Consider the following 12,655-nt stretch of genomic DNA (forward strand, 5'->3'; position numbering starts at 1 on the left):
GCGGGCGAAATCAGATAGGAAGCGCTTTCACGCAGGCCTGTGCGGAGCAGCACGGCCATGGAGAATGCACGCCGGGACGTCCTCCCCGACAGACAAACTCAACCCTCCCAACTGACGGCGGCCGAGTGCTCGCAGGCGCCTGACAGATGACAGCCCCAGACCAGAGACGCAAGCCAACAACAAAAACGGAGCAAGGGAAGCTGGGAGACACTGATCCACGGACACCCCTGTCTGCACGAAGTTCCACTGAAGGAAAAACCTCGTCTCTGCTGAGAGAAACCTGAACAGGAGATGCCTCTTCGGGACAGGAACCAGACGGGAAGAACAGAAAGATACTTCCTGGTGACAGATGAGAATGTCCTATTTAAGGGACGGGTTACACGGGCAAAGGTGTCTGTCAAAATTTACTGAGTTATACACATAAAACCTATGCACTTCACCATATATAAACTACCCCAATATTTAAAATATTAAACATAGTTATTTCAGCCCCACACCAAATAAATCCCACCTAGATTCAAGAACTAAACTGAAAAATAAAACACCAGAAAAAGTGCGAAAGAATATTTCTATAATTTGGAAGCAGAGGAGGATATTCTAGATAGAGTGCATAATCAGAAGTCACGGTCAGATTTCAGCACATAAAAAGCTTAAATTAAGTATGGGTACAAAGCTAGTGCATAGACAGGGCATACAAACCAGTAAGGGAAACGCGAGCACGAGATCTTGCACGGAGCCACGTGAGGGGAGAGGCTGACTGTGCTGTAGACCGGCTGGTCGGTGTGAGCTCTACTGTGCGGAGGTGTCGTTGGCTCTGGCTGACGGGAGCCAGCAGGGAGCGTGACCGCGGGGTGTGTGCCTGGGAAACATACCCTGTTGGTGGAGACAAAGGCTGGCAAACATTTTAGGGGCGGGTTTTCGGGGTTTGCTTCCGCAATGTCTGCTGTGGAATGCCCTTTGACCCCTTCTCTAAGACAACGGCCGCACAAGGAAGGGGCATGGAACTCTTCCTCCTGGCACCGCTGTTGTTAGCAGAGACTGCAAACGTCCATGTGCCAACAGCGAGGACACAACTGCAGTCACTCACAGGCCACAAACAGGCCAAATGTCCACACAAGTGAGGGAGGCCAAGAAGGGGGCACTGCTGGTGGGTTCCCCGGTTTCTCTCCAGTTCTTACGTGCGGGTTTGTGTCTGGCAATGAGTGCGGCAGCCGGGGTGACTGTGGTCACTTCCAGCTGCCCCTGCAGGGAGGCCTCAGTCAGAGGGGGCCTCTTACCCGCCCACCCCACCTCGGAGCGAGGCCTACACCCACCCCTGCAGTCTGCGCCCTGCTGGAGCACAGGCCCCTCCCCCACCCCAGCCACAGCCACAGGGCTGGGGCAGGGACATCAGCAGCTGGAGCTGAGGTGGTCACCGCAGGGCCCTCCTGGACCAGATAAGACTCAGCAGCCCGACTCATGGACATCAGGCTCCTCAAAGCCAGGGCCTGTGGGGGCTTGTTTCAGAGGCTCTGCAACTCGCTGTTGGTGTTGGGGGGGCGGTTCACTTACCCCACAGTCCGCATAAGTTTACACAAGTTTTCAAGTTTTCAACTGGACTGAGTCCCAGTTTAACAGAGAGTTGCACGCACACCCGGTGCACTTGGCCCGGTGCACCACTGGTTGCCTGCAAGGTAATGAGCTCAGAACCCAAGGAGGGGTGCTGGGGGCAGGGCCACATAGAGCTGGTGGGTTCCACAAGGCCTGAAGCTCTATGTGGATCCCCTGCCACCCTACCCACTGCCTCTGGGATGCCGCCTCCTAGGGGTCCGCTGCCCCAGCACAGCCCTGGCCCCAAGGCACTACCCAGAGGAGAAAGACAACAGGCCTGGGGAGCCAAACCAGAGCCCTCCTGGAAGAAGGGGCATCGGCCTTGTGTAGGATCAGCCCCACCTCTGTCCCACTGGGTCACAGATGCTCTCACACACCCAGGCCTGCAGTCCCCTTTCCAAGGGCCTGGGGGATGGGGGTGGGGGGGGGAGGACATCCTGCCTGGGCTGCTTACAAAGCGCAGAGAGCTGCTACCGTTTCAGATAAACGTCTGAACGTGTCTGAGTGAGTGAGCTCTGTGTATAAAGAAGACAAGCATTCAGCTATTTCTTCTCAAGCTTGCAGGCACCCAGTGAGGGAGCCCAGCCCTGCACAGACCACAGAGCCCGTGCGCTTGGGACTAGCAGGTTCCTGCCGCGGGAAGAAAGTCCTCCAGCCTTACCACGTTCAAAAGCAGATCTGATCCACACTTCTGGGGACTTACCTGGGGCTGCTCTAAGACAATGTTCTGTTCCTCCAGAACAGAACACGACCTGGGCCTCCATGCCTGGGGTTGGTCGTACCAAGACTTGAACACACACACATACGCACACACACACACACACGCACAGAGCGACCCGCACAGACAGGTCTTCCGCCTTGGGGTGCAGGCATGGGGTGTGCTCTTCGAGGTCAAGAAGGCGTGAGCATCCAGGTCCATGGAGGGGCTCCGGCCCCGCCGCGCGAGAACCCTAGAGCGCCCCACGGGCAACGCAGGTGTATTGCAGAAAGCAGGTGAAACGATGCCATAATAAAAACCTCATTTAAAGTACTTCTCTTTTTTTATTGATTTCATTGAAAACAGAACAAGAAATGGTCTGAGCCAAAAGACTGCTCTTAAAACTGTCAAAAACATTTTAACAGAAAAAAATAAACATGACTGCATCATGAGTGTTTTAGAAGAGCCGCACAAAAACCCCACCGCCACTGCACTAATTACAGTGTTTAGAAAAGTAGATGACCTGGCAGGCCCTCACACAAAAGGTGACGGCAAATTTATTCCACGACAAGACTAACATTTTAAAAAAAGTTTTTTCCTGCATTTTATTCTAAAATCACTTTGTTCTCTTTATACAGTTGATAGTTTATTTTCACATGGTGAGTAGAAACCACACCAGAATCAGCACCGTTGTCTGTGTTTTGTGTTTTTTATTTGTCCTAATGTTCAATAATGGTAGAAAATAAATCAGTTTATTCATCATCATAGCATGTGGTTTAAAAATCAACAGAAGGCGCCAGCGTCGCTGAGCCGGCGGGGCTGGTGCGGGGTCCTCCGGGGGCTGCGGCCCTCCTGCACCCAACAAACCGCTTCCTCGGAAAGAAATGCATTAGAGGTCTGATATATAGGACTAGATATAGAACTTCTTTAAAAAGCAAACCCACATTTTCTCCAAAGTCAGTGATGGCTCGGCCTGGACCTCTCCCAGGTCGAGGTGGGGACGGAGTCCGCACAGCACCCGGGACGGCAGCTGCCACGCAGGCCTCGGGCAGGCGGGTCCACGGAGCAGCTCGCAGCTGACTGCGCCTTCGGCAGGTGCCACGCAGGGATCTGGGCCCACAGGACTTGGCCAACAAGCCCCACAGTGGAACAGGAACCAGGGGAGTAGAGGGGGAACGAGAAATGTGGAAACGACAAAACCATCATCAGAAACTCACAAGGTCACGCCAGCGCGGAATCCCAGAGTGTTCCCGAGTGCCCGCCCCCGGCCCACGGGCCACCACGCTGGGGCCTCGCAGCCCTGCAGCCCCAGGTCGGGGCCTTCAGGCATCCACTTCTCCTTCCTCTCCGACCGCAGTGTGCACAGCACCGACGCCCGGTGCCCCATGCCGGCTGCCACTCAGAGGGGGTCAGCGGTGGAGGAGCTGGTGTCGGGCAGGCCGTTCTCCTGGCCCTCCTGGGTGGCGCTGGCCTGCCGCTGCGCCAGGGCTGTGCTGGAGTGCCGGCACTTGGGGGAGCCGCATCGGCAGCTGAACAGCTTGCCTTTGATGTCCCAGAAGCGCTCCCCGTAGTCAAACCTGGGGAGAGAGCAGAGCTAAGGGCGGCGTCCAGGCCCCACACCGCTTGGAGGCAGGGGGACCCAGCCTGAGCAGAGCCGTCCGTCCCGGCTCAGAGCTGCGGAAACACAGAGAACCACAGAAGGTCCCCACGCTTACCCGGCCCCTGGGGACGGCGGCACCTACCCCAGCTGCTCCCCGGCCTCAATCAGGCGGGTGCTGAAGAAGGCGATCCTGGGAAACCGCAGGTCCTGGTGTGACATGAACACACGCACGGGCACCAAGTTGGGCTCGCAGTGGTGGTTGATGAAGCGGCTGACGTTCCCGTAGAAGCGAGCGTCGATGCAGTACACCTCGCCGTCCTGGGGGCGGGAAGGAGAGCGGGGAGCTCCAGCAGGAGCCTGTGGATCTGCAGGCCGCAGGCAGAAACGCGGCCCAGAGCAGAGGCACAAGAGGCCTCAGGGTCGCGGGGATGCCACCCACTCCACACCGTGAGCCCGACGTGGACCATCGGACGCTTGGACACCACTATCACGAGAAGGGGGCAGGGCTGCAGGGACCACGGGGTGTGGCAGGAGGTTGGGGAGCAGGTGGGGAGCAGCTCTTTGGGACTTGGTGATGGAGGAGCAGATCCCAAGGAGTGGCCGGGAGACGCGGAGTGTGCGGGCAGGTGGGGCAGAGGGAGGGAGGCTGAGTGGTCGGTCACAGCCATGTGACAGAAACACTGCCATGTCCTGCGAACCCAGTGGGACAGAGAGGAACCAGGACCTCAGGAGCCCCGGGACCCTGCCCCAGCGCCACCCCTGTGATTACGAGCAGAAAGGACCAGAGCGGACGGTGAGAAAGGGGGGTTGGCTGGGGGCCTGACCTCCCCACAGGAGCCCTTGAAGTAGCAGCCTTCTCTGGAGAAAGCCAGAGCACGGGGGCCTGAAGTCCAAAGGGTCATGTGGTGAGGAACGTGCGTGGCCTGGGTACTGAAGGGGGCGGGCATCTGCCCGGGGACGCAAGGAGCAGAGTCCTCCAACCCTCAACAGGCTGCAGCCCTGTCTCCCGAGAGAACCCTGCCTGCCCCGGGGCCCTGAGCAGAGAGCCCACTCACACTGGGTTTGCCCCTTGCAGTGTGCAGCCCGTGAGCAGAGACGTCCCCCACGGCTACATCTGTGGGAACTTATTACATAGGAACCGAGTGCCACGTCTGGGAGGGAAGGCCAGATACACCACGAGGAGAAGGGGGCCTTCCGGGGGTGTGCCCTGTGGAGGGCAAAGCATTGACCAGAAGCCAAAGGACCCTCAGGGGTCAAGGAAAGGCAAAATGGTGACGGAGGGTTGTCTCGGACAACCTTCCCCTGACACTGAAGGCGACGCACTCCTGACCCAGCAGTCCTGCCTCTAGGCAGAAACTGCACAACGACTCGCGTGGCACAAGCCTTTGGCCTCTGCCTCCGGGTGCCACGGACTAAACATGCAGGTGGCCCCCACGCAGGAAGCAGCTCCCCTCCTGTGAACAGCCCTGGTGGGCACGCGGCCCAACCGTGTGGGGCACACGGCGAAGACCGTTGTGCGGAATGAGGCGTGAGGAGCCGGACCCCATGACTGCCGGGCACCGTGGGGCTCAGACCGTGTGCAAGAGTCCCGGCCCGAGCCAAGCCAGGACGGATGCCAGGGACGCCAGGGCAGGCAGGGGAAGCCTCCACCTCGACAGAAACAGCCCGCATGCGAGCCTGGCCGGCCAGTCGGACAGACCGCAGGGCGTCTGTCAGAGGCTGGAGCCGCCCACACAGCAACGGGCACAAAGGCGACAGACCAGGCAGATGGACACGTTCTGTAGAACCCACAGCGCCCGGCCCTGAGGCGGCCCAGATGCAGCCCGAGCAGCCGAGGACGCTGCAGGCCCCTCTGGGCGGCCCTGACGACAGGAGACAAAGCACGTCCCTCTGCCAGTGAGCATCTCAGAGACACACGAGAGAGTCCAGTGCAATTCCTCAGTCCAACTGTCCCGCTCCGGCTGTCAGAGCCAGCACGGGACGGCTGGGCACAGCCTCCGCGACGCGGGCGAGGGTGAGCGCCCCACAAAGAGGCTTGTGGGCAGGACGGGTCCTGGAGATGCTACTGCAAGTCTCAGCAAAGGCTGAGATGGTCCTGAGTGTCCCCAAAGCAACGAGAACCCTGTGCACACCCAGGATACGTGATCCCTGCGCCACGGGCGCGCCACCTTCTCTGTAAGAAAGGCAAGGAAGTAAGAAACACACATGGACACTCGGTGTCCTACGAAGGGTCACCTGTAGGGGTCACAGAACAGGCAAGGCTCTCCTGAGCAGAGCTTTCTGGATAACCTCTACTTCAAAAGCACGTAAATATTTTATGTAACTAAAAAATAGATTTTAAAATTCTACAATTTGTTATTTATTTCTAAAGCACTTTCTATCCCCAACATGGGGCTTGAACTCACAGCCCCAAGGCAGCGAGCCTCACGCTCTGCCGACTGAGCCAGCTGGGCACCCCTAGAATTCTAGAATCTGACATGAACTAAGACACACACACCTGCATGTCAGACTAGGAGCCCACTCACCCAACGAGCTGTCACACCAGGAGCTGCCCAGGGGTCTCGTGGTCTCAGCGGGCACATTCTCAGCAAAGACCCGGCACGCACACCCGTGCTGCGGTGTCTGTGGCCAGCACGTTAGTGGCCCCTCTGAAACCACGGACCCCGCGAGGAGCCAGGACCTGGACAGGCGGGAGGCGGCATCACAGTCAAGGGCTTCCGCAAACCCCAGCAGCGTTCAACCCAGCAGTGACAGGACACGTTTTTAAGGATTCTTTCATTCCATACTTCTGACCCCTGGTGTCCTGACTGCAAGGACCCAGGGCAGCTCAGAGACATCTGAAGCCAAACGAGGGAGCCAGACACAACGAGGCCAAGGAAGGCGAGGCCAGAGCAAACAGGCTCCTCTGGTGCCGGCGTGGACGACGGCCGGCCGCAGCCCTCAGTACAGAACAACCAGGGGCTGTAACGTGAGAGGGAAGAGGACAAGACCCCGACCCCTGCAGCACCAGGAGCTCCTCCTGCGAGCGCCCCCCCCGCCGGGTGGCAAGAATGAGTGATCTTGCCTGTACGCAAGGGGCTGCTCGAAAGCCCACATCTGGGTGGGGAAGATTCTTCTTTCCAACGTAAGAGTCTGTTAGGAAACGTGAGAGATGGGACACCCCTCAGGGAAGGCCCCGGCATCAGGAGAAGGTGGGCAGCCAAGGCTCACCTACTCCGGGTCTGGGAGAGGCAGACCCCAGGCCGCCCGCGCCCTCAGGCTGTCTGCAGAGACAGCGGACGGGGACGCGGCCCCCGACCACATGCACACGGATGCAGGCTCCTGCAGGACAGCGCGAGGGGCGCAGGGCTGCCCTCGGGGAGAAGAAATGATGGGACGCAGCACTGAGAAGGAGGCAGCAAACCAGCTGTTCACACTCTGGGGAAACTGAGGTCGGTCTCGTGAGGCACGACAGTTGGCGCCCCTGCAGGCACACGCCGGCTCCTCAGGAACAAAATGACAGGTTTCTGAGTGACGTCACGTTCCTGGCCCAAGAACCAATGAAACGAAGCGGGATCTAACGGGTGGCGTGTCCGGCTCGCGACAGCGCGGCCTTCTCTCCTCTGTCCTGCGGGGCCGTCGCGATGTAAGCAAGAGACTGTCCACGGAGGCGAGAAATAGACATCCTGGAGGCAGGGTCTGTCCCTAACTAACAGAGAGACCACAGGGCAGCCAGCGTGGCTGCGGGGCAGACCGTTAGACCTGGGCAGGATGTGTGAGGGGCGCACGGAGGGGCGGGGTGTCCTCAGGGCGAGGAGCACATGACATCACAGGCCCTCATGCCAGGACCTGACCCCACCACAAGGGAGGCCACAGCCTGAGACCCCCCGAGGGTCCCTACCGGCAGCATCGCCCAAAGCCTGCAGGACATGCACAGCCCTCCCCTGATGCCAGGGTTGGGGGAACAAGCTGCAGGTTCCCCACCCCCGCAGGCGTGGAGCACAAAGCTGAGTCCCTGCCCACTGGTCCCTGTGCCCCACAGTCCCCCCACACCACCTGCGTTTTCCCTGGCCTCTGGCATGGTGTCTCTCGGTAAAACTGTTTTTCTGTGGTGTACCCCGAGTTTTTCCTCACCCAACCACACTCAGCTTAGAGACTCCATGGGGGCAAGGGATACAGGTACACAGAGAGAGAGGAGAGCTGCCCATCTTTGGAGCAAGCAGCTCTTCCAGACCTGACTGCTGCCCAGCCCGGTGGGCATCCGTTCCTGGCCACGTAAACACCGCATCTTTCCCACCATGAACGATGCTGCTTGGGTCTTCAGACGTGTGTGCCACGTGCTCTTCTAAAGTAGTTCTGATAAAGAAACTACTTGTCCCTCCTGAGACAAAAACGCCACGGGAAGGGAGCTCCGTGCCCTTGCAAACCTGCCCTACTCCGAGAAGCTGAGTGTGTGCAGGCACCTGGTTAACCAGGGCAGATTCAAGCAAAGGCGGCTAGGAGGAGGTGGGTATTCAGAAGGTTCTAGAACAGCAAGGACAGGGAGATTCTGGGGTCCTAGCACAGACCTAAAACCTGGGGACAGCCTAGCCCAAGGAAAAGGCAGGCAGCTTGGCAACAGGTGGTCAGATGCATTCTGAAGGTAGAACCAGAAAGTCTCCCTATGTCTTCGACACTGGGTGAGACACACAGACACCACGGGCACAGGTATGGCTACGCCATGGGCGACACAAGGTCTGAGCTGGAGTGAACCCTGGGAAGCTCCAGAGTACATCGCGCGCCAGAACGAACGAGCCAGAGAAGCAGGCGGAGGGAACGGCCTGGAGGGCTGGACTGAGAGGAGACAGGAAGGCCGGGAGTCGGGCAGGGGCAGCCACAGGCAACAGGCAGCAGGAGAGGGGGGCTGCGGGAACGGCGTCCCCACTAGGGTCCGGGGTCTGCTGGGGCAGGCTGGCTCCATGCCCAGACACCAGCCAGTGGAGAAGACTCGACACTGTTAGATGCCAGCGCCCCTGAGTGGACCAACAGACCGGAGAGTCCCAGTCAAGTCCCAGCGGCCTCCTCTCGTACACGCACCCGGGTTCTAAATGCGTACGGAAACCCAGCGTACTCCGGAGAGCTCCAGGGACCTTTAGAAAGGGATGACCTGGTTCCAAGATTTCCCCTGAACCGACAGTAGGGAAGAGACAGCAGGGTCAGTGTGAGGTTAGCAAATAAATCAAAGAAACAAAACACAGTCCAGGCACGGACCTACTCCCAACGGTCCAAGCAGAGGCTTTTCCAGCCAATGCCAGCCAGCACTGAAATCACCGAGTACTCACACGGACAAAGAGGAGTCTCGAGCCTTACCTCGAGCCACACAAAAGATGGACTGTAGATCTAGCAGCCAAGAATATGAAAATCCTAGAGAAAGGAAAAAATCTTCACAACCTCGTGGGAGACAAAGAATTCGTAGGACGCAAAGCATGAAACGGGAAGAAAATGTTCTGCTCCATGGAAGACCTTGCTAAGAAAATGAACCATCGAGGCACGGGCTGGGAGAAAACACAGGACACGTGTCTGACAAAGGTCGCAGATCAGGAACACAAAGAACCCTTACGACTCAGGAAGAAGGTGCGGAGCCCGAGTAAACAATGGGCAGTAACTTTTCAAAATTCCTGCACAAAAGAACAAAGAAGGAGACCAACTGGCACACGGCGAGACGCGCACGTCAATGACCATCAAGAAGCTGGGACCCAGTGGGTTAGTCGTAGGAGCCTGCCCTCCTGATGTCAGGGTTTTGAGTTTGAGCCCCATGCTGGGTGTGAAGAGGACTTAAAAGTAAATTCTTTAAAAAAAAAAAATCATCAAGAGGGACGCTTGGGTGGCTCAGTCACTGGGCGTCTGCCTTCAGCGCAGGACGTGATCCCAGGGTGCCGCACTGGGCTTCCTGCTCGGAAGGAGCCTGCTTCTCCCCCCACTCTGCCCCTGCTTGTGTTTCCATCCTTGCTCTGTCAAATAAATAAAGAAAATCTTTTTAAAAAATCATCAAGAAAATGCACATTAAAATTACAGTGTTTGAAATTCTCATTTGTTGCTGGTGGAAACCTGAAGTGACACAACTACTTTGGGAAACTGTTTCCCTTTTCTTTTAAAGTTATTAAACGTACACGTTCACCCGACATCAGTAATCCTACTGCCAGGAATTACCCATAAGAAATGAAAACTCAAACCCACAGAAACCAAACCCTGCAGATTTACTCTGAACATCGAAATCCGGGAACACCCAGGTCTGTCCCCAGGCAGTGGCACAACACAGCTGGGCCGCTGGTGGGTCACAGGACCTGCCACCACCTGGGGGGAACCGCAGGAGCCAGAGCAGTGGAGCACACGCTGACCCCACTCATGGGAAACTCTGGCCCTGGGAAAAGCCAGCTGCGGAGACAGATGCGGCCCCACGGCCACCCGGGGTGGGGGCACCATGGGGCAGGGGTAGCGCTCCAGGTCTTGGTCCTGGCACTGATCAGACTCAAAACTACGCACACACACTCCAAGTTCACTGAACATCAATTATTTACAATAAAACTGACCCTTAAAGTAAAATCAGCAAAAACCTATCAGATGGGGGCGCCTGGGAGGCCCAGTGGGTTAAAGCCTCTGCTTTGGCTCAGGTCATGATCCCAGGATCCTGGGATGGAGCCCTGCATCTGTCTCTCTATTTAGTGGGCAGCCTGCTTCCTCCTCTCTCTGCCTGCCTTTCTGCCTACTTGTGATCTCTGTCTGTCAAATAAATAAATAAAATCTTTAGGAAAAAAAAAAAAAAACTCTATCAGATGAAAAAGCCCAAGAGGAGATCTACAAAATTGCGCACAGCAGCACGGAGCCTTAGTGGGGCAACTGGGGATGACCAGCAGAGGGGGACACCATGCTCGTCACCTAGAAAAGCAGGTGCCGCAGGGGCCCCGAGGTGGGTCACAGGTTCAACGCTGCCCTGTGTTGTACAACTTGTCCGGCTGACCCTAAAACCTACACAGAAACTGAACAAGACCAAGAAAAGAAAGACAGCCCTACAGACCCCAAGGTAAGAGGACATCAGGTCAGACGGTTACTACAGCGTCAGCAGATAGGACAGAGGGGCGCCCCAACACACAAGGACACTTGTGTTCCAACAAAAGCCGCGCTGTGGGGCGGTGGGGAGAAGGACGGTCTTCTCAGCCAACGGTCCTGAGTCACCCAGACATCAGCGTGGGGTAAAGCTGGATGCTGCAGCAGAACGACCACAAGCCTACACGTGGGGGCCAAGGGTAAGTTCTGCAGAGGCCGCACGTGTGCCTCCGCACGGTCTCGGCTGTGAAAGGCCTGGCTTCACCTGGGATGCTACAAACACCCACAGCATGGAGGGACAGGCAATGAAAACAGCAGCTTCCGTTCACAAAAAGACACCACCGGGAACTCAACAGCCACAGAGAGAATATCTCTGCGAGACACAAAGGCCACGGGAGGGCACTCGCCCCAAGACCTGTGGAGCACTGGCACAAACCATGAAGGGCAAACCGCTCAAAGGACAAGGAAGGACAGAAGACCGGGTCGGAGGTCCACAGAGGGGACTGCGGGGGGGACATCAGGGCCTGCACACTGCGACCACCCAGGACACAGGTCTCTCCCCCGGGGACGTGGCTTTCTGAGAGCTGACTGCAGGGGTGGGGGGCGGGGGGCATGGCGGGAAGGGCAGCTACTCCAGGCTCTGGCAGCTGTGGCTACAGGAGAGCCCTGGGTCCCCACCTGCACCTTGACCGTGCTCCTGGAAGTTCTTGAACAGGCAAGTCATGGACTAAGAGCAGGACAGGCACGAGAGTGGGGTGAGGACGGCCTGAGGTGGCCTCCAAACGTCCCCAGAAACCCGGGTCCTCGGGTGCAGACCAGGGCCGACCTACTATCCCCCCAACCAGGAGGGCAGCTAGGACACACGTGAGACCCTTGTCCCTCACCCGAGGCTTGCTCCCATTTGTTTGCTGCCGTGCACACACAGCCCTCTGCCCTCTGCCAGCCATGGACTCTAACCCCTGGTGAGCAGCAGGGGTTCAGAGGACTGGTGGGCTGCGTCCAGGCTTCACGTCCTCAGGGAAGCAGGCTCCTCACTGCACAAGCCTGGGGACCTCCGGGGTCGGGGGCCCAACTGCAGGCACCCTGCGAGCCCTGAGCGCACCAGCACGCCGGGGTGGGCGGCGAGGACACCGGGCCGCTGTGGGCAAGCCTCCTTACCGCTCCCACGCCGCATGGCCGCCACCAGCTCTCTACACCCCAACCCCTCCAAACGCGTTACCTTGTTGTCAAGATCAAAGAGGTAAGAGTCTTCCTCCCGAACATCAGCTTCCGAGTCAGAGATGAGCTCCCCAACGTACCTGTGGGAGGCAGGGCGCAGCTGAGAGCAGACAGCAGGACCCTCGCCCCTGACCACGAGCCAGGGTGCAGGCCCATCCCCGGCCCCAACATGTGGCCAAATGTTCTGGAGAACACGCCTGTGACCGAGCTGGGGTTTAACTTTAGGTCCCAGAAGAGGACGACACAGAAAACTTCTGGGACCAAGGATCCACAATGACACTCCCTGAAAGCCACTGAACAGTACCACCTTAAAACAGCCACGACCTGGTGAGAGGCCAAGTGCAGGTGGAAAGCCAGGGAGGTAGGCGAGGGTTGGAGACAACAGGAACTTGGTTTTCAGGGGCATCCACGAGTCCTAGGCATGGCCAGGGCCCTAGCAGCCCCTCAACCCACACTGCTGGGCTGTCCCCAAAACAACAGGGCAGCCG

The 12,655-nt window shown here is 58.0% G+C and overlaps 1 protein-coding gene across 7 annotated transcripts in view; it reads right to left on the bottom strand.

Moving 5' to 3' along the window:
- Positions 1-2,600: 2,600 nt before the first annotated feature.
- EHMT1 (euchromatic histone lysine methyltransferase 1) overlaps positions 2,601-12,655 on the bottom strand; it is a 137,124-nt gene continuing 127,069 nt past the window's right edge. For all 7 annotated transcript variants that reach the window (XM_032308389.1, XM_032308388.1, XM_032308387.1 and 4 more), the window contains 3 exons: positions 12,169-12,247; positions 4,030-4,205; positions 2,601-3,864 (listed from right to left, as the gene is read on the bottom strand). In XM_032308389.1, coding sequence (XP_032164280.1) covers positions 3,687-3,864; positions 4,030-4,205; positions 12,169-12,247 — 433 coding nt within the window. In that variant the 3' untranslated portion in view covers positions 2,601-3,686. The remainder of the gene's footprint in view (positions 3,865-4,029; positions 4,206-12,168; positions 12,248-12,655) is intronic.

The sequence above is a fragment of the Mustela erminea genome, chromosome 12 (assembly GCF_009829155.1).
Source record: "Mustela erminea isolate mMusErm1 chromosome 12, mMusErm1.Pri, whole genome shotgun sequence".
Classification (NCBI taxonomy): Eukaryota; Metazoa; Chordata; class Mammalia; order Carnivora; family Mustelidae; genus Mustela; species Mustela erminea.